General features: G+C 37.8%; 2 protein-coding genes across 8 annotated transcripts; both read left to right on the forward strand.

Annotated features, from left to right (window-relative positions):
- Positions 1–505: 505 nt before the first annotated feature.
- Positions 506–5,585, forward strand: LOC149025938 (uncharacterized). 2 transcript variants are annotated; one of them, XM_089146158.1, is made up of 7 exons: positions 518–642; positions 1,120–1,186; positions 1,972–2,067; positions 2,295–2,513; positions 3,552–3,648; positions 4,155–4,217; positions 4,310–5,187. In XM_089146158.1, exons 1-7 carry the CDS (start codon positions 527–529, stop codon positions 4,501–4,503), a joined length of 852 nt encoding a protein of 283 aa, XP_089002284.1. In that variant the 5' UTR covers positions 518–526; the 3' UTR covers positions 4,504–5,187. The 2 variants fall into 2 exon arrangements, with proteins under 2 accessions (XP_089002283.1, XP_089002284.1); XM_089146157.1 differs by lacking the exons at positions 4,155–4,217; positions 4,310–5,187 and adding an exon at positions 5,203–5,585 and having other exon boundaries at positions 506–642.
- Positions 5,586–6,501: 916 nt separating this feature from the next.
- LOC149025939 (uncharacterized) lies at positions 6,502–18,792 on the forward strand. Of its 6 annotated transcripts, none has more exons than XM_089146164.1 (8): positions 6,502–6,727; positions 6,810–6,974; positions 12,225–12,291; positions 14,675–14,770; positions 14,970–15,188; positions 17,187–17,283; positions 18,126–18,188; positions 18,289–18,792. In XM_089146164.1, exons 3-8 carry the CDS (start codon positions 12,232–12,234, stop codon positions 18,480–18,482), a joined length of 729 nt encoding a protein of 242 aa, XP_089002290.1. In that variant the 5' UTR covers positions 6,502–6,727; positions 6,810–6,974; positions 12,225–12,231; the 3' UTR covers positions 18,483–18,792. The 6 variants fall into 6 exon arrangements, with proteins under 6 accessions (XP_089002290.1, XP_089002291.1, XP_089002288.1 ...); XM_089146162.1 differs by having other exon boundaries at positions 6,503–6,771; positions 6,868–6,974; positions 12,213–12,291; positions 18,289–18,790; XM_089146160.1 differs by having other exon boundaries at positions 6,503–6,727; positions 12,213–12,291; positions 18,289–18,790.
- Positions 18,793–18,796: the final 4 nt, after the last annotated feature.

Below are 18,796 nucleotides of genomic sequence, written 5' to 3' on the forward strand. Positions count from 1 at the left end.
TTGTTCGAAACCCCATGTCGGTGATCTGAAATTGGTAGCTGCTGGTAGTTCTGAACGGTTTTCCGACGAATTTGAATGGTTTTCAGGCCCGTCTGAGTGTAGGGAGAGTTTACCTTGATTGTAGAAGTTGCCCAGGAGGTGAAAATAAGGACAGGTTTTGCATCTCTGGTTTTCCTGAAGTACTTGTTTGCAGCCGGCGTTGGGAAGCGGGGCTGATGTCACGGTGGTTTCCGGCAACAGAAGCGTAGGCGATGGATGGACTACTTTCTGGTTTGTTTGGTTTAAAACAAGCTGATCACACGGTACGAGATAAAGCTATGAAACCAAGTCAATACCACTGAAAAAGAATTTTGTTGTACATGCTAATAATCTACGGTAGGGATTTAATCAAACTTTAAAGATTTAATCCTGAACGTTCGCTGCTCGAAGTAGTGCCATGTAGGCACTGCTTCAAAGCAAATAAGGGAATGGACCTGTACCTCAATCACACCGTCCAAAGATAAGGCTAAAGAAAACAAAGAACTTAATGCGGGTAAAGCATATGTGGTATATGTGGTCTGCCCAACTCGACTGCTCGCTGGATATTTCTCTCCAGTGGGTTTTCATCGAGTGCTTCACTTACATGCAACTGCTGCTCGCTTGGTAAAATCGTCTCTCTTCTGGTTTGATCCATTCCTCTCTAATAATGTTATAATCTTACTCTGTCTCTCTATAATATCTGTCTGTAAGTTTGAGTTCTTGTTCAGGTTGGATTTTTCCTTCCCCCACCCTCCCCTTTTGGGTTTACCTTCTCAGTTAAGTTTGGTTTATGAAGATCAGGTTTTTGTAGAGGCCCAGATTGTTAATCTTCTTAGTATTTTATTTGAGTAGTTGATTCAATCGAGTGAAATCCATCAGTTTTTTTTTTTTTTTTGGTTTAAATCTTACAAGTTCATTGTAGTTCATTTTTCATGGTTTGAGGTTAAATCCATGGATTCCCCCAAATTGACCTTGAGTATAAGAACCTTGACTCATGCAAATTGTTCAATTAAATTTTATTCTAGACGATCTTCAAAGAACATATAGCCCTGTAATCATTCCATGCAACCATTTCCCAACTTATTTTTTCCCACTTGACAGGTCAGATTACAGAGTCGAGCTAATGGACCCTCTGTTGATTGCTGACGAAGACACTGGCAGGTCACAGGTATTAGAGTTTATCCCCAAGGACAGTTGGCAAAAAGGAGGTGTTAGCAGTTCATTTCGGATCACCTTGGCAATTTGATCTTGGCTTGTGATATACCGAACCTGTCACCTTCTATTAGTAACTTGTTCCTAGAGAAAATTGAAAGCTTTATCTAAATACTTACTGCAAGGATAGGAGAGACGATTTTTTTTTTGGAATAAATCATTAAACAGATAATTAGCAGGAAGGTATGTGGCTCCAACATTGTCACTTTAAACGATGGAAAGAGGAGACAGAAGCAATAGCTAAACCTTCCTTTTTTTCTAGAACTCTTAAAACTGTTATGAACATTGTCAAGTTTAATTACTTCTCATATGCATTTATTAATGCTATCTGCAAACTCAATATTTGGTCAAGTTTAGATTTTATAATACTACAAACCAACTCCCTTCAGCTATTCTTCTTCTATATATTCTTCACTGCACGCTACTTTCTCTTTACCTAGCAGCCTCCAGCTGTGCTTTCCTTCCTGTTTCTAATTTCAATATTGGAAACTTCATCTTTCACTGAGGAAAATTTAACAGTGTCTTGGTGGATTCCAAGTTTTACACAGAGGACACCTCTGTATTCTCTGTTCATTTGGCTCAAATAAATGTTACATCATTGCTTGGTTATTAGAGATTTTAACGTCGCCTCTGTATTCTCTGTTCATTTGGCTCAAATAAATGTTACATCATTGCTTGGTTATTAGAGATTTTAACGTCATTTACCAATGTGCTATACAAATGATAGAATTCTTTATGCAGGCTGTACTGAAGAGGTTTCGTCCCAAAAAACCCGATTGGTATGAGAAATTAATAGCCCTGTTTTTAGCAAAGAGCTTGAAAGCTTATGAGGCAGAGGTTAGTGTCTACTCCATGCACAGTATCATATTTGTCTTAATGATCCCTGATAAATTGTTCATTGAGGAAATATTTTGTATGAGGAGTGAGTAGTTTACATGTTTTCTACTGAGTGGGTGCTCCAAAAAAAGGTGTAAGATTGGGCTGGGGTGAGAGTAAAAGTGATATTTTAGATTTCACATTCTAGTGTATACATGTCTGAATGCATAAAATTTCTTATTCGGTAGGTTGCAGGTTATAAAGCAACAATTTTCTCTCAGTTGAGAGGACGGGTTAATAAAGTGCTGGAGCTTGGTATTGGCGCTGGTCCGAATCTCAAATATTATGCTGGCGATGGTGATGTACATGTTTATGGTGTAGATCCAAACAAAGAGGTGGAAAAATATGCCAAAGAAGCAGCAATAGCTGCGGGTCTACGACCTGAAAATTTTAAATTTATACAAATGGTGCAGCTTCTTCCTTACAACATCAGTTACAACTTTACTTGCAAGTGTGGGAAACTTACTTCTGTTGTCACATGGTCCCTCAATAAATCTGCATCTAATCTGAGTTTCTTAAAAGAAAGCAGCATTTTTGAAACGTTACTACTATTACTTTAAGTGATCGTGGCTTCTATTAGTTTATTGAACTTCAGTTATCTCTGCTGGTAATTTCTCATTCAGCTTATGTTGGCAGTTGCTATCCAGAGACAGAGGATGTTGCAGTATTTATTGGCTCTCATTTTTTTGTTGCTTCTTTCCTCATTTTGCTTGTGGGGACACATGATTCATTTTCTTATGAGTATCAAGGAATTTAAGAAAGTAAACTGGTTCATCCCTGTAGTTTGCAATTGTTTCTTTGCAGATGTAATGGGTTGGTGGTTGTTGATGTTGTCCATTAGAGTGATTTTAAGAGTAGATGGAGTGGCTTGGTTGTCATCGTGGTTGATCACATGTGGTGATTTTTCCAGTTTGGGTAACTTATCATTGTGTGATGGTTGAGCTTTTGTGATTGATGTTGAGGAATATGGAGGTTATATGGTTTTATACTGGGCACTCTAGTACCAAAGTGGTGGAATTAAAAAAAAAAAAAAAAAAAAAAAAAGAAAAAGGAGAAGACCTCTTATGTAATTAAATAAAATGTTTCTTATGGAGCACATCAGAATTATCCTTAGGCTGCCTCTCTCTTCTGGCCGGTGAAAGAGAAATTAAAAGTTAGAGGTAGATTCATTAGTTAGCCAGGTCATATATCAAATTTTTTTTAAGAGAACAATGGTTTTTGAAGTTCTCCCTTAATTTACTTAACCATTGTGGCTGCTGGCTAATATTACTGAGTGAACCATTAGATTACCTGATCTTTGATTGTTGGTCCTGCATGGAAATTGAAACGATGTGAATGTGGGGTTTCAAAGCTATCATTTTCTTAGTGTCTGTTCCTTTCAAGAATGATATATAAATCTGAAATCTTCATATTACCAACAGCTCAAAACCATACTGTTTCTGCAGGTTGGTGAGGCATTGCCAGTAACTGATTCATCCATGGATGCTGTTGTTGGAACTCTTGTATTATGTTCTGTCAAAGATGTTAATTTGGCACTAAAAGGTACTTCTTTTTGTCTTGTTGCTTTTTTTTTCTTTTAACTGCATTAGTAGTATATTTCTGTCAAAAAGATATTGCAATGTTCATGTGTAAGCTATTGAAACTGACTCCAGAGTCTCATATTCCTTAACGGTTCGAGTTCTTAATTAGCTTGAGATGCAGGGGATTGGCCAAGCAAGTTTCTAATAATGAATAGATTATAATTGGCCCTTTCAAACCATTGTAAAGATGTGGTTCTCTTCTTTTATCATCTCATCTCTCAGCATTTGCACATCCTCAGTCAGTGTGTATGTAGAGAGAAACAGAGGAAAGGCCTTCATGTCTATTTGATATTTACTAGCAACTTAATATAGAAATTGAATTTGGATTGGAACCAGTGAGGTCCCCTGCAACTTATTCTGCAATCAGCCATAAATGCTCTTGGTTTTTGTTTTTTCTTTCTTCTTTTGGGCCGAATAATGGCCACAAAATACCAGATGGCTAATGTTCACTTGTCCTACCACAACCAGAGGTGAAGAGAGTTCTGAAACCAGGTGGTCTTTATGTTTTTACGGAGCACGTAGCTGCACAAGGTATTGATAATTCTTTATTGTTTAATGAATCATATAGCGGAGGTTGTGTTCTGGTTCATGTTAACAAACATTAGATGCCTTTCATGGTGCAGATCGATCTGCTCTAAGATTCCTCCAGAATGTCCTGGACCCTTTGCAGCAAATAGTCTTTGATGGGTGTCATCTCACAAGGCAAACGGGAAAGCTCATTTCTGAAGCTGGATTTTCAGATGTTGACATTAAAATGGTCTCTGTGCCTACTATTTTCCATATAAAACCCCACATATATGGGATAGCTCATAAGTAGCACAAATTGCCATCCTGACCTTTGACCCATGGCGACATTGTACAATAGGGTAAAGGGCTTTATGGTAATAATCCACACTCAAGGCGAAGGAAGACTTCAGCCTAATGGACATTGTCAATTGAGTCAACTTGAAGTGTTATGTTTTTCAGTGTGTTTTTCATGGCATTCATGGCATCCACTTAAGTTGGCGTTAGGTTTTTCATCCTTGACCGTTTTGTTTTCAAATTTAAATAGTTAACTGACTAAAATATCCTTTAGTTACGGAATTACTAAAATACCCTTTGCTTTTATTCGATCCCTCCTCCGACTACCGGTAATCCTCAACATCTTCTTCAAAACAGAGAAGAAGAAGAGCTAGAGACTGAGAGAAAAACATACAGGAGAACAACTCTGGCCATCGAAAACGCAGATGAAATGTAGTATAGAGGAAGGAGACTATCTCGCCAGAAAATTAGGGGTGAATTGACACTGCATCTTCCGTATCTCTTGTGCGGCCGCATTCTGTAACTAAAAATCTAAATGGACCGCTGCAATTGGAAGATCGATATTGGTGTTTTACGGAGATTTACTGAGAATCTCAGTAACCCTAACTTGTCCTCCAAACTCAATCTACGAAGCCCATACCTCCTTTGGGTTTTTATCCATCCTCCTCTAGCTTTTACGAAACCTAATTTGTCCTTTTTTTTTTTTTCTGTGAAGGCAATCATTCAAGGAACCCTATTTCTCTCTTTGATTCCCTCTCCATCAACAGAGGTCCCCATGTCGATCATCAACGGCTAGAAAAGAGGATAATCGCAAGTGGTATTTGGAAGAGACGCTTAGAGGGACCAAATCGGTGGAAATACAGAAGAGTGAAAGAGTTGGGATCATCAAACAGGTGTTCAGAATTAAGGTTTGAAGGTATAAGCTATTGGAAGAAGTCTCCAGTTAATTGGGTACTTTACCATTATCAAAATTTAAGTCTTCTTTCTCTGATCTAACAAAATTGGAAGAAAGATAGAGGATTTTTGGGTTAGCGTGGAAAAAAATCATCCTGAACCTTGTTTTAAGTTCAGAAAACCCTTCTGGGAAACAAGAATTCCAGTTGCAAATTAAGTCTAAACTGTCTCCATGGATCTTTTATTTTTTTTTCTCTGTTCTTTACACCTGTTTACAGAGAGGATCTCAACACCTTTTTAAACTATCTTCACTGTTCCATCGCCATAAGAGGAAGAGGAGGAGGTGGAGGGGGACATGAAAGGGCAGGGCATTTTAGTAAATTTTCAATTGAAGGTAAGACACTTTGGCAAAAAATTTCGCCTGGTTTGGTGAGTAGCAAACCGAAAATCAAAATTACTCAATCTCCATCGAAATTGCAGGAAAATGACTGAACCAGCTAAATATTGTGGGAGTCTACACAAGATACACTTATACACCATTAATTTTGTAGAAACCATTATAGAAAGATGATCAATAAATTTAGAAAAAACAACCAAGAAATCAACTGTAGCTCGTCTCTATGTTGAGCTTGTTGTGAGGTCCAAATCCTTCATTTGAAGTTTGAAGAAGAAAATGAGTGCCATCAACATTCTTCTAACAATCGTTTCTTCTTTCTTCTTATCTGAAAAAAAAATAAAAGTTTCTTTATAACATTGTGGTTCGTTGGGCAATCAAATTTGAAAACATAACGGTCTAGGATTGAAAAGTTGACGGTGGGATTTTTGATATTTTGAAAAAAAGTCAGAAGTGAGCAGCCTGATATTTCAGAACCATAAGCCCATGAATGTGAGACCGTTCATTTTGGTTGTAGAGAGCAGAAGGCTGGCTCAAAGTTTTCATATGTTTTTTTGCCTACTGGATCAGCTTGATGCAGTGATTGACAAAATGAAAACTAAGCCCATGCTCATCTGGGCCAAATAGGGGCCCTGCAAACCATCATGGTGCAAGCATGGGCTTGTTTATTCGAGTCTCAAGAAACAAATAAACTTGAACAGGTTCTTAAGGTAGAACTCTTCCGGCACACCAGGGTGCCAAAGCTCTCTCTCTTTTCTTGACGCGTATTGTAAAAAGCAGAAGATTGCTTCAACGTCGTAGTCTTCTTTTCTTCTGGTATCCTATTCAAAGTCGCAGCCGGCAGCCGGCAGCCGTGGGCTGAGAAAAATAACCTTTTTGAATTTCAAAGCGCGTATTAGATATTGGAGAAGTCATGCAAGACCCTACCAAAATCAAGATAGAAAACCTACTGGTGATTTTATATCCGCTGCATTGAGCTTGCCTGTGCATTTTATGGTATTCTGATAAGAATTTTTTCTTTTTAATTGTTTCAGATGGTTCAATTCTCTTATGTGCTTCTAATTCGAAATTTATATTGTGACATGGGTTGAGGGAGAAAAACTATTTAAAGTTCCAATCAATACTTTTCTCATCTCTTGATCACACAAGTGCATCCTCTACATCCTGTACTTCAAATACCTGCAATTGCTAATCACTAGGTAAACCTCGGATTCTCCCTCTCATCCTTCCTATCTACTGATTTATATTCTTTTTTATAAGCTTGGGTTCTCAGCAAGACTGAAACTCCGTTATGTTTTTGGTTTTCTTTCGTCACTGAAGGTTGGATTTTTTTCTCCTTTTTTGGTAGAAAATGAAGGTTCGATTGTGGTTGTAACTCGTAAGAACTGCGATCAAAATAAAATATTAACAAATACGGGGTTCTAATAATCATCTTGTGCATCTCTGAATTATGTAAAAAAAAAAAAAAAAAATTGAAGTCTAAAGGGCAGAGGGGTATTCTATGTATTATCGGGTTTTGTATTGGGTTGAACCGTAAATACATAAATTCTGTTCTTAAATACTCACCAGGGGTTCTATTCTGAACACAACCCCGGATCAATTCTCACTATTCTAGTTCTAGGAGTTAGCTGTTGATGTACTCCGATGATGTTGTTTGTTCTTCTCATTCTTCTTCATGTGGAGACTGATAGTTGAATCCGAGGGATTCTGTTGTCACTCGGTAGTGATAGTCGTGTGAGCGGGAGAACCTCTATGGTTTTTACAGGCTTTTCGGTCTGTTATTCAAAATCTTTTACACAAGAAATGTGTTTCTTTCCCGGAGCGCAGGAGGCTTTGCTTGCATGGCTTTGTTTCAGCCATCCACAGATTTCTGCGTCGCTGCCCCTTGCACTTACTCTACAGGAATCCCATTTGTGGGGACCCATATGCAGACATTTGTAGATTCAAGTGGCATTTGAACCTCGCGTAAAATCCCAACGACGGATGAATTTCATAGCCAATTAGGGGCTATTGGTCTCCAATCTTGGTCGTCTTCCATTGGTACAGACAATGTTCGCTCTTGCTTTCAAATTAAGGTAAAGTACATGAACAACGCGAGTGGGAGTGCCTCGGTTTCACAGTATGAGCGATTGTTTAGTGTCATTCCCGAATGTTGAATTGGTGCTTCATCGTGTTGTTTACATTGGTTTGTTCTTAACTGGGAGATTGTTCATCAAGTTGTCTGCATCTTACATCAGCTATTTTCGCTTGGAATCTTCTTGGAAATGATCAAGTTTCCAAGTACCCTATTCGGGATATTATGGGTTTTTCCTATTCTTATTATTCTTGTTCCTATCTGAATGTTAATTTTGTGTTTTATTTTAAATCGATGGGTGGGTGTACAAGGTGGCATTGGAAACTTTTCTTTTGGTTGGAGTAGGTAAAGTCCCGGGGGGGGGGGGGTTTACTCATAATTTTTACTTTCTTATATAAATAGTTCAGTCAATCGAGTCAAATCTATTACTATCCTTTGTTTTTTAAATAATCGTACAAATTCATCAGGTGCCAAGACAGAAGCTTAGCTTTACTTGGTCATTTTTCATCTCTTTTGCATTGTAGATGGAGGTTAAGCATTGAAGGAACTATTACCATCCTTTATTGTAAGTGTCTGTTATGCATATCTTGAATTCCTATGCCTTTTTTGAAGGTTGCCCCACTCCTACATTTCTGGTGGCAATCTAAATGGGAAATTTGGTGAGCCTTGTGATGGTAGTAGAGGGCTTGGCGACACCCAGTGAATTGTCCCGACTTGAAGGAGTTTATTATTTTTATTGTATTTTTTAAATTGAGTTTTGTCTGAGGAAGAGAAAGATGTGAGATTTGAGGATTTTAGAGTTAGGGTTTTCTGCTGAGAGTTCTTGCTTTAAATTTTTAATGTTTCTCAAGCTATTTACATTGCATTTTTACTGTCTCATGGTGAATCATCTCTAGCTTCACCTGTGGGTGTGGTCCATCAGATTGATGTGTGAACCACATTATGTTTCTGTTTCTGTTTCTGTTGTGTTTCTTGATGTTTGTTTTAACAATGTTAACAGGTGAACAACTTTTTGAGTTTGAAATAGATCTGCATTGTAGATATTCTTTTGGGTTGTAGAGATGAATGATGCTATAGATATAGCAATATAACTATGTCCATTAAGTGCTTCTAAAATGAACTTCTTCTGCAGACAAATAGATAAACCCCAAGGTCCTGAGATTTCAACCCCAAACAAAAAGACAAATGCTAGACTACTTCCTTAATTTCAGTGTTGGCCTACGCTAGCAAGTTCTTCAATTGCTTCTACTGATTATATCACAATTGGATGAATTGCTTGTATGCTTGAGAACAGTCAAACTGTGAGATTCAAGCATCTGGTCTCAAAATTGAAGTTCTTTTCAATCAACACATTATAACTCTTAACTTATTACCCAGTTTGGGCAGCAGCTGTAAAATTTTCATCACATCAAAACTTTTGGTTGAGGAGTCTTAAAAATGAACTACTTCTAGTGTGCATTTTCTACTCACTTCTTCTTCTTCTTCTCTCTCTCAAAGAAACATCTTGTGGACCCATTTACTAGTGTTTTATAGTTGTATATCTAGATCCTATACCAATCTAGTGTGTCATAGTTGTATATCTAGATCCTATACCAATTGTAAAGATACTCAAAGTCATTTACTTTATTTTATTTGAAGTTCCTGATGTTGTGATTCTGGGTTGTTGTTGTAAATGCAAATGCTATGAGAATAGGGTTCAGTTCAATTTATTTCAGCATCAGAACCTCCAGCTATCTTGCTAGCATCAGCAAATTTTTTCCCCCTTTCCCCCCTCAATGTAATGTAACATCAGCAAATTTTCCTGATGCTGGATCTTTATTTCTGAAGTAGCCACAGTGCGAGTCCTTACATGTTGAAATCGTATCCTCTTTTCCATGAAGTAATATATCCTTATGACTTTTACGAGTGAAAAATGGTCAAGTCATGGAAGGTCCATGCTCTTTGAAGTATCTAATTGAAAAACATGGCATATTGTGTGATGCCCCGCATCTCATTATACTATTATTTTAATGTTGTACTAATATGTTCCCAATCCCCTAGATTTTTTTTTAAAATAATTAATAATGTTTGAACCTCCGATCCGTAACCGGGTATATACACTTCTCCATTCATTGGTCTCTTATATGGCGAAGTTAGACTGAATTGATGATAAAAAAAAAAAGAGTCAGCTCAATTTTCTGAACTTGGAAGTATTAATATTCACATCCATGAGTGGGCCTTACCCAAGAAATCAGAGTGGGCCCAAAGCCCATAAGGAGGCCCATTAATTATTTAATTAAATATATACATAGATATATTATATTATGTTATGTTTTTAGAAGTGATAATAGAGAGAGAGAAGGGAAGAGGAGGTAGCACTGCCCACCAGCCCCTTCCCTCTTCACCTACCACCTCATAGGTGCCGTGGGGGGGGGTAAAAAAAAGAGAAAAGAGAATGAAAACCCTTGGGCTTTCAAAGCAAAGAAAGAAGAGAGAGAACAAAAGGAGAAAAAAAAACCAGAGAACAAAGAAAGAAGAAGAAAAGAGGAGAGAGAGAGAAGAAAGAACGTAGAGAATAGAGAGATAAGGAGAGAAGAAGTAAAGAGGAGAGAGAGAGCTGAAAGAGACAAGAAGAGAGAGAGGAGAAAGAGAAAAGAGGAGAGAGAAGAGAAGAAAGAGAAAAGGGAAAGAGAGGAGAAGAAAGAGAGTAGGAGAAAACGAGAGACAGAGAGGAGGAGAGAAAAAGTAAAGAGAGAGAAATAGAGGGGATGCCTTGTGTGGTACTCACATAGTCGCATGTACTGAAATAGCCAAGGATCATCCAGAATACAAGAGAGAGGGCGGGTTTTAACTGAGTTAGATCAAGAGATGCGCCTGGAACAAGAATAGGTAAGTGGATTGCCTAACCTACATATGTCGTAAGTAGATGGTTTCACTAAGCAAGCAAGTAATATTCCCTCGTTGATGTGAAACCCATCTTATCTCTTTCATTCGTGCGATCAATGGAAGTGTGTGATTGTTGCCTTTTGAACAAAAATGGAAGTGCATGGAATTGAAATGTTGGTAGCATTCTTGAACTATTAAATTAGAAATAAGAAACAATGCTTATGCTTGTGAATTCATGATTTGTATGTTTCTTTATCTTAAGGATGAGATTGTATGAGTTGTATTAAGTCTTATTTGATAGTATTGATAATTGTATGAATTGTGTTAAGCCGTGTTCAAACAAGACTATGTGATAATTAAAATGAAAGAGGTACAGTCTTGCAAGGTTGAAATTGAACATGAGAAAAGAAAAGAGAAGGAAGAGAATAATAATAATAGAAAATAAATAAAATGTTAACAGCTTCTGTAAGTCCTGGTACCTAGTGTACGGTGTACCCAAATGGGAAAGCATGAAGCAAAACTGAAAAGTGAAATGAGAAACTAGACCAATGATAGCCGCCTGTGGAGAACACTTGGTCTTGTGCTAAGAGACTGAAAAGAGAATCTCCTAATGAGAACCTCTAAGACTGAGACTGATGCCACTTGTGTGGTTTAGACTAAGGGTGCCCTCTCTACAGGTAGAGCTTAGGTTTGGGTTAATAAAGAAAAAGAAAAAATTGAAATGCATAATGTCATAATATTTTGGTGTGGTAAATGGATGCATGATGGTTTATGGTTGCTTACATGGTTGACTATATCACTTATTGGGCCTGCAAAGTTCATTATTGTAAATGTTGATAGGTCCCTAGATACATGACAAGGGCAAGGGTGTTGCTACCCAAAAACACTTTTAAAGTAGAAGATGAAAACTTCTTTTTGCAACTGATATTTTGTTAAACTAAATTGTGGAATGTATATATTTCCTTTGAAGTTGTATGTATCTAACTAGGTACTAGGTGAAAACTCAAATGTAAGTAAAACATGACTTTGTACTCTATATATATGTATGAGTCAAACTGTCAAACAGGTTATCTGTCCTTGTCCTTGGATATGCTTAGTTTAGCATTGTTTTTAGTGGCTTTAACAGGTTGATACTGTGAGGAATTGTCATGTGCCCCGTTGGGTGTCTGTAATGTGGGCCCCACAAAGCCTGTGAAAATTGGGGTCGTGACATATTGCTTGTTCTTTCTCGTAGTTCTATACTTTTTGTTTCTTTTCTGTTTCTCATTAGAATAACAACACTCACAATGATCTTCTCCCTACACTGGGAATTTCTCAATTATGGAGAATGACGCTATTTTTTTTTTAAATGTCATGTTTTCTCTTGTTCTAATTGATTGCTAATATTTTTGAGAAAAGTGTTCCCTAAAATTCCTTTTTATTCATGTTCCCCAATTATTTCCAAATTTGTAATCACTCTGTGCAACTGTATCCCATACTATTTTTCCCTGCATAACAGGTCATATTGCAGATTCACTATGTCAGTCAAGCTGGTAGACCCGTTGTTGATTGGCAATGAAGATCGCCACAGGTCACAGGTAGTAAAGTTTCTCCCTGAGGACAATTAGAATTTTTTTCCCCAGTCCACTCTTTTCTTTTGTGAGTGTTCCCTTGCTCAATGTACTTGTACTTTCGCTGTTAAATTGGCTGTGAAAAAAGTTCAAAAAAGAAGGGCTTTACATTCTTATTGTTGGAGCTCCTTTGTATATGCTTTCCCCCTTCTGTTTGCCACATAGGCAGCTGATTACGCATTCTGATTATCAGAGGTAGAAGGTGGCATACCCTATGTGCCAAATTTGATGTCTGCTTCATTTAACCATATGGACATAACCCTCCATTTAAGGGTTTTGTTTTTAAATGGTCTTGCTGTTGAAACTGGAAGCAGTCCCAGAAAGAACCATATTTGATCAAGCTATTTATAGAGTATAATATAGTGAAATATAGAGAGGACATGTTGATTCAAATATTCAGGAATTTGGGCTTTAAATGAACTGCTCTGTGGTAGTTATATAGGAGCTTGGGGAATGGTTTCCACAGTAGGCGTTTAGAAATCCTGTTTAATAAAATATTAAGTACTTGTCGTCCTTCGAATTTTATTAGAATTCCTTAGCTTATCTGAATGTTATGCTTTTACTCCTCTACAATGTAAAAGCAGCAAAATTAGCACCGAGGTGTGAGACACAATTGGGGGATGGAATACTGCATTCAACAAACCTGCACCTGCCCTTAATGCTGTGTCATCATTACTCCTGATAAAAGTTAGCAGGTGTGGACTTGAAACTACGCATGTAACCCTCATTTTATTTGGTTGTCTCCTATACAACATCAACCAGGAATGGTGCAATCCAAAACAAATCATTTCTGTACAGGATTCTGGGGATGACGGAACTTAATATGCTAGTGGTCTGTGTTTATTTGGGGATGACATTTCATAGGAGCTTTGGGAGTAGCTTTTCAGTGAATTTCTACTTCAAATTAACTGAGCTGGAGGCTTTCCATGCAGTATGCTGCTTCTTATGCTGAACTTATGTCACCATGCTGCATGGTATCTTGTATAATGACTTATCCTGAATAACCAGTAACTATGACTTATGCTGCTTAATTGAATTTCATTCGAATTCCTTACCGACACGTATCTTGTATGTATATTTTATAATGTCATAGCTATTGGTTGTTCTTAACTGAAATAAAAATAGGATAAGAGCAACATAAGTTCGGTTACAATTGGAAGATTACAGTAAGGAGATAGAAGGAGGTTCTTATTTGACTGGCTGATGTGAAGGAGTAGAGTTAGGCTTATTTTTTTGGGGTAGGGAGTCAGACTCAGCTTTTCCAACTTGTGTTGTATCCACGAACACCCGTCAGGTCCGGTTACTCTTTCTCTTTCCCCTTTGCACCCCACTGGGGATTTCCTTTTACCTTTTTTGTTTTCAACATTCGAAACTTTGCCCTTTTGCTGATGTGCTCAGCACAATGTCCAAGTGGGTTTCAAGTTCTATATCCAAGGTGCCACCATTTTCTTTGGTAATCTGGCCCCGTAACCTATATGTTGCCATTACTTATGGTTATCAGGAAAGTAACCTTTAATTACCAATACGATTTTGTTGGAAACTTTGCTGTTGTTAAGCTTGGTCATTGTAAATGAACTCAGGCGCAATGTCCAAGTGGGTTTCAAGTTCTATATCCTAAGGGTGCCATCCATTTTCTTTGGTATTCAATCTGGCCCCGTAATCTAACAATTTTGGCGAATGAACTTATGCCACATTTGTTATTATTTCATTAAGATCCTAATGAAATTGTGTTAACCAATCGATAGAATTGAAATCAATGGAGTAACGCAAGTAAATTTAATTAATAGAGACCAAGAATCAAGAAGAAGAGTGAAACGAAAAAATTGAAATAGATTAGGGATATGGTAAAGTAAAGTGCTTAATTGATTACGATTATAGCTCATTGAGATTCATTGATAAATGAACTTATGGGGCTGTATTGACGTTTTGTGTTATAAAATTAAAGCCCATAGGTAATGATGGTAATCCAAATCCTAATAGAGTATAAATAGAAAGAGAGGAGAGACCATAATGATTTTTGGAGATCCTGGGCCAAAACACACTCTCTTCTTATTATGTGTGAGTGGTGGAGATTGAACAGGGACTGTGAACCCCTATCTTGGTTGTTAGTAGTAGTTCATGATAAGCACTGGATTGAAGCTTCAAGGAGTTCAACAGATCAATTCCTTTTGTTGCTCATGTGGGGTAGAACTATTATTTGAGGAACTTCAATAATGGTTCTAACTAAACCCTACCATTCCTTTATGTTATTTTATGATCCCCTGCATTCAAAAGGGGAACTGTTATATCCGATCCAAACCTGCTGTGTAAGCAGGCCAGTTACCTATAAATGACAGAATTCTCTTTGCAGGCTCAACTGAAGAGTTTTCGTCCCCCAAGATCAGGATGGTACGAGAAGTTGTTTGCTTGGTTTTTAGCTAAGTGCACGGGATCTTATGAAGCAAAGGTTAGTAGCTAATCCATACACAACACAGTTCTTTCAATATTCCCTGATAAATTGTTCATTTTGGAACATGTTTTGCATAAAGAGTGAGTAGTTTGCATCTTTACTACCGTGCAGGTATTACTTATGAGTACAACTGGATTTTAGAATTTATATTCAATCTGAGTGTGTTTCTGACTGCATAACATTTCTTATTCTGTAGGTTGCAGGTTACAAAGCAGAACTTTTTTCTAGGCTGAGAGGAGGGAATAGTAAAGTGCTAGAGATTGGTATTGGGACTGGACCCAATCTCAAATATTATGCTGGTGATGGTGATCTCCATGTTTATGGAATAGATCCAAATCAAAAAATGGAAAAATATGCTCGAGAAGCAGCAGTAGCTGCAGGTCTACCAGCAACAAATTTTAATTTTATACAAATGGTGCAGCTTTTTCTTACAACTTAAGTTAGATTTTTACTTTTGATAATATGAATCATATCTCTGTGGTCTTGGGGTCCCTCAATTAATCTGTGTCTACTTTAGTTCTTTCGAATGGAAGCATGCTATTTTGAAGCCTTCTTACTTTGGCCTTGGTTAATTATGGCCACACTTATTTTATGTAACTTACTGACACCATTTAGTTGGGATAAGCCTTGCTTGTTGCTGTTTTACTTAACTCCAGATAAATTTGCCAATAATTCTCATTTTGGCTTATTTAGCAGTTTCTATCCAGAGACAATGGATGTTGCAGCATCTGTTGGTTCACGGTCTTTTGTTGCTTCTTTTGTTCATTTTACATGTGTTGAGTTTTGGAAATCATTTTCTTAGAGTCAAGGAATTGAAGAAAAAGATTCATTTTCCTTAGCAGATTTGGACTCTGGATGAAGGTTTTATGTTTCCCTAAAGTGATTTTTTTTTGGTTGTGCCTCTAGTGTTGTAAGAAAGCTTGGCAGTTAGGTCATCTACATAGGTTGTGGTAATTTCTTTGCAGATGGATAACGGTTGGTCATTTATGATATTATTGTTCTTGTTGTTTTGCACTAAAGAGATTTATTGTTGGTGTTGTTTATGATGTCATTTATGATGTTATTATTCTTGTTGTTTTGCACTAAAGAGATTGTAATAGGAGATGGGGTGGCTTTGTCCTCGGAGTTTGGTTGGTTACTTGTGCTGGTGTTTGAGATATGGGCAACTAACAGTGTGTTGTGAATGTAGAGTTTTAGAGCTGACATTATCCAAGTATCTTTTTCCCTTTAAGGTTGTTATACACTTATACTAATTGGAAATTTCCAGTATCTAAAGCCATAATATTTTCTGCAGTATCTCAAGCTCATTTGGAAAATTGCCTCAAAGTACGATTCCATCTGGGTCTCCTGGGTTCATTCTTATGTCCTTAAATTGGACTCCTTTTGGACTGCTCCTATTCCCTCCAACCCTTCTTGAATTTGGAGGAAGCTCTTGCTCCTTCGACTGCGAGCCCTCATTGCCATCGCTGGCCAAATCTCTTCTGGATCCTTCACATTTTTCTGGCTCGATCCATGGCATCTGATGGGTATTCTTTTCACTCTCCTTGGTCCCCGCTTTGTCTATGAGACTCATATCCCTAAGACTGCCACCCTCTCCTCTTTAATTACCAATGGTTCTTGGTCCCCTCTCCCTCACCCTAGTCTCACACAAGTTTGGAATGTTGTCCCTCCTATTTTAAACTCCACCCAAGATACCACCATTTGGCTCCCCTCACCCTCTAAATCATTCACCACCTCCTTAGCTTGGAACCTTCTTCGGTCCCCCTCCCCTTTAGTCCCTTGGGGACCTTTGGTTTGGTTCAAAGGCCACATCCCCCACCACACCCTCACCCTTTGGAGAGCCCTCAACCTTGCCCTTCCCACTCAATCCTTCCTCATTAGCCGCCACATTCTTGTTAGCCCAAACTGCATCCTTTGTTGGAATGGTCTAGAGGATCTCGATCACCTTTTTTTCTCTTGCCCCTTCTCCCGTTCCCTATAGGAGAAAACCCTTGCTTCCGTTTGGCCTCGGTCGAGGTGTTCCTATGGTTTTGCTCAAGATTGGACATGGATATTGAGGAATTTTTCTGGCCCTTCCATTTATGATCAAGTTGGTAAGGTAGTCTTTGGAGCCACCATACACCACTTGTGGTGGGAGCGCAATCTTAGGAGATGGACCTTCAAATTTTGGCCTCTAAATTTGATTTGGAAAACCATTTGTTTAGTTTCTTCTAGATTTCTCTCTTCTCCCCACCCCCAAGATATTGACAACCCCAGGAATAGGATAATTGTTAGCTCTTGGGGTCTCAGCTCCTCTTTCCGGGCTTCTCCTTGAAGCCTCGTGCTGCCCCCCCCCAGGTCTTTTTTTCCTTTCTCTTTGTATTTGTTGTTTCATTGCTTAATTTTAATCATTTAAAAAAAATATTTTCTGCAGGTTGGTGAGGCATTGCCAGTAAGTGATGCGTCCATGGATGCAGTTGTTGGAACTCTTGTGTTATGTTCTGTTCAAGATGTTAATTTAACACTTCAAGGTATTTCTTTTTAGTCTTATTATTTATTATTATTGTTCTCTCTCTCTCTCTCTCTCTCTCTCTCTCTCTCTCTCTATATATATATATATATATATATATATATATATATATATATATATATTAAACTCAAACTGATTATCATATTTGTTAAGGCCCGTGCTCTTAGTTAGCTTGAGATACAGGGGAAGCAAGTTTCTGACGTTGAATGCTTATGTGTGGCCTTTTCCCACCTTTATAAATCATTTGAATTTTTTTTTTCTTTTATCATCTCTCCTCTTCGCATAAGTGGTTTGACAGTGCATGTATAGAGATATCGAAGCCTTTATGCTTATTTAATACCAAACTGGTAGCTGGTGACTAGCAACTTTGGAGAAGCATGCTGATTCTCACAACCTATCATAGAGTCCACCATGTATGACTCTTTGATTTTCTGTTTTTTAAGTATTTTTCTCCCTTTTTTTTTTTAAATTTTATTCAGTAATGTAGACACCCACACCCCCCAAAAAAAAAAAAAAAAAAAAAAAAACACAAGATTTCTTGAAGAAAGAATTTGAAGCTATTAAGTAGAAGGAACTCCAAAAAAATCAAAGATCTGTGACCATCTTTGCTGCATCTTCCCAACTCCTTTTCACTGGGATTGAAGCCCAAGCCCTGTTGACAACGCCTTTCTGCTAGCAACCCAAGCCTAATGTGTGGCTCATATGGAGCCCGAGTTAGTTCATCACTTCCCATCTGTTACAATTGACTGTCATCCATTAAGCAGGTGTAGAAGGCTTTTGAAATTTACAGAAGATTATAAGAAATTCATAATTGCTAATGTTTGCTTGCACTATCATAACCAGAGGTGAAGAGGGTGCTGAAACCAGGTGGTCTTTTCATTTTCTTGGAGCACGTCGCTGCACAAGGTATTTGAGTGTTGTTGACGTTTTGACAAATAGTAGCTGTAAAGCATGTAGTTGTGTTCTAGTTCATGTTGACAACTATTGGATGCCCTTCATTATGCAGATCAAACAGCTCTGAAATTCTTCCAGCGTATTTTGAATCCATTCCAGAAGTTCATTGGTGATGGGTGTTATCTCACGAGGCAAACAGGAAAGCTCATTTCTGAATCTGGGTTTTCAGATGTTGACATTAAAATGGTCTCTGTGCCTAATTTGTTCGTTTTAAAGCCCCATATATATGGAATAGCGCGTAAATAGCACCCACATAACTGTTTTATCGTATTATCAATAGATTCTACAGTCTATACGGCAGATGATTGTCTCTACTTTCTGTCGCTGGCTTGTTTTTGTTCTCTGCTTGGGAGGGGTTACGTTCTTCCGTGTTACTCTCTTGATTGTACCGAATGACTGATGTTATGAATTAAATGGATTATTCTAAATTGATTGGTGGTTGCATATCCGGTAAGAAGATGACCCTAACACGGATAGGAAGAAGACCCTGTGTTTTTTATCCCCTTCACCTTGAAAAGTTAAAAACTTCCATCTAATGCATGGAGACAGATTTGATACAA

The sequence above is a fragment of the Hakea prostrata genome, chromosome 2, assembly GCF_041222555.1.
Source record: "Hakea prostrata isolate BN-2017 chromosome 2, UWA_Hpros_2, whole genome shotgun sequence".
Taxonomy (NCBI): domain Eukaryota; kingdom Viridiplantae; phylum Streptophyta; class Magnoliopsida; order Proteales; family Proteaceae; genus Hakea; species Hakea prostrata.

What these genes read in the sequence shown, in the direction of transcription:
- LOC149025938 (XM_089146157.1), top strand. Translation starts at nt 527, where the DNA reads ATGCGGGTAAAGCATATGTGGTATATGTGGTCTGCCCAACTCGACTGC. An exon ending in AAGACACTGGCAGGTCACAG is followed by an intron (nt 1,187 to 1,971) that starts GTATTAGAGTTT and finishes TTCTTTATGCAG; the next exon opens with GCTGTACTGAAGAGGTTTCG. An exon ending in ATTTTAAATTTATACAAATG is followed by an intron (nt 2,514 to 3,551) that starts GTGCAGCTTCTT and finishes CTGTTTCTGCAG; the next exon opens with GTTGGTGAGGCATTGCCAGT.
- LOC149025939 (XM_089146159.1), top strand. Translation starts at nt 7,825, where the DNA reads ATGTTCGCTCTTGCTTTCAAATTAAG. An exon ending in CGGGATCTTATGAAGCAAAG is followed by an intron (nt 14,771 to 14,969) that starts GTTAGTAGCTAA and finishes CTTATTCTGTAG; the next exon opens with GTTGCAGGTTACAAAGCAGA. An exon ending in ATTTTAATTTTATACAAATG is followed by an intron (nt 15,189 to 17,186) that starts GTGCAGCTTTTT and finishes TATTTTCTGCAG; the next exon opens with GTTGGTGAGGCATTGCCAGT.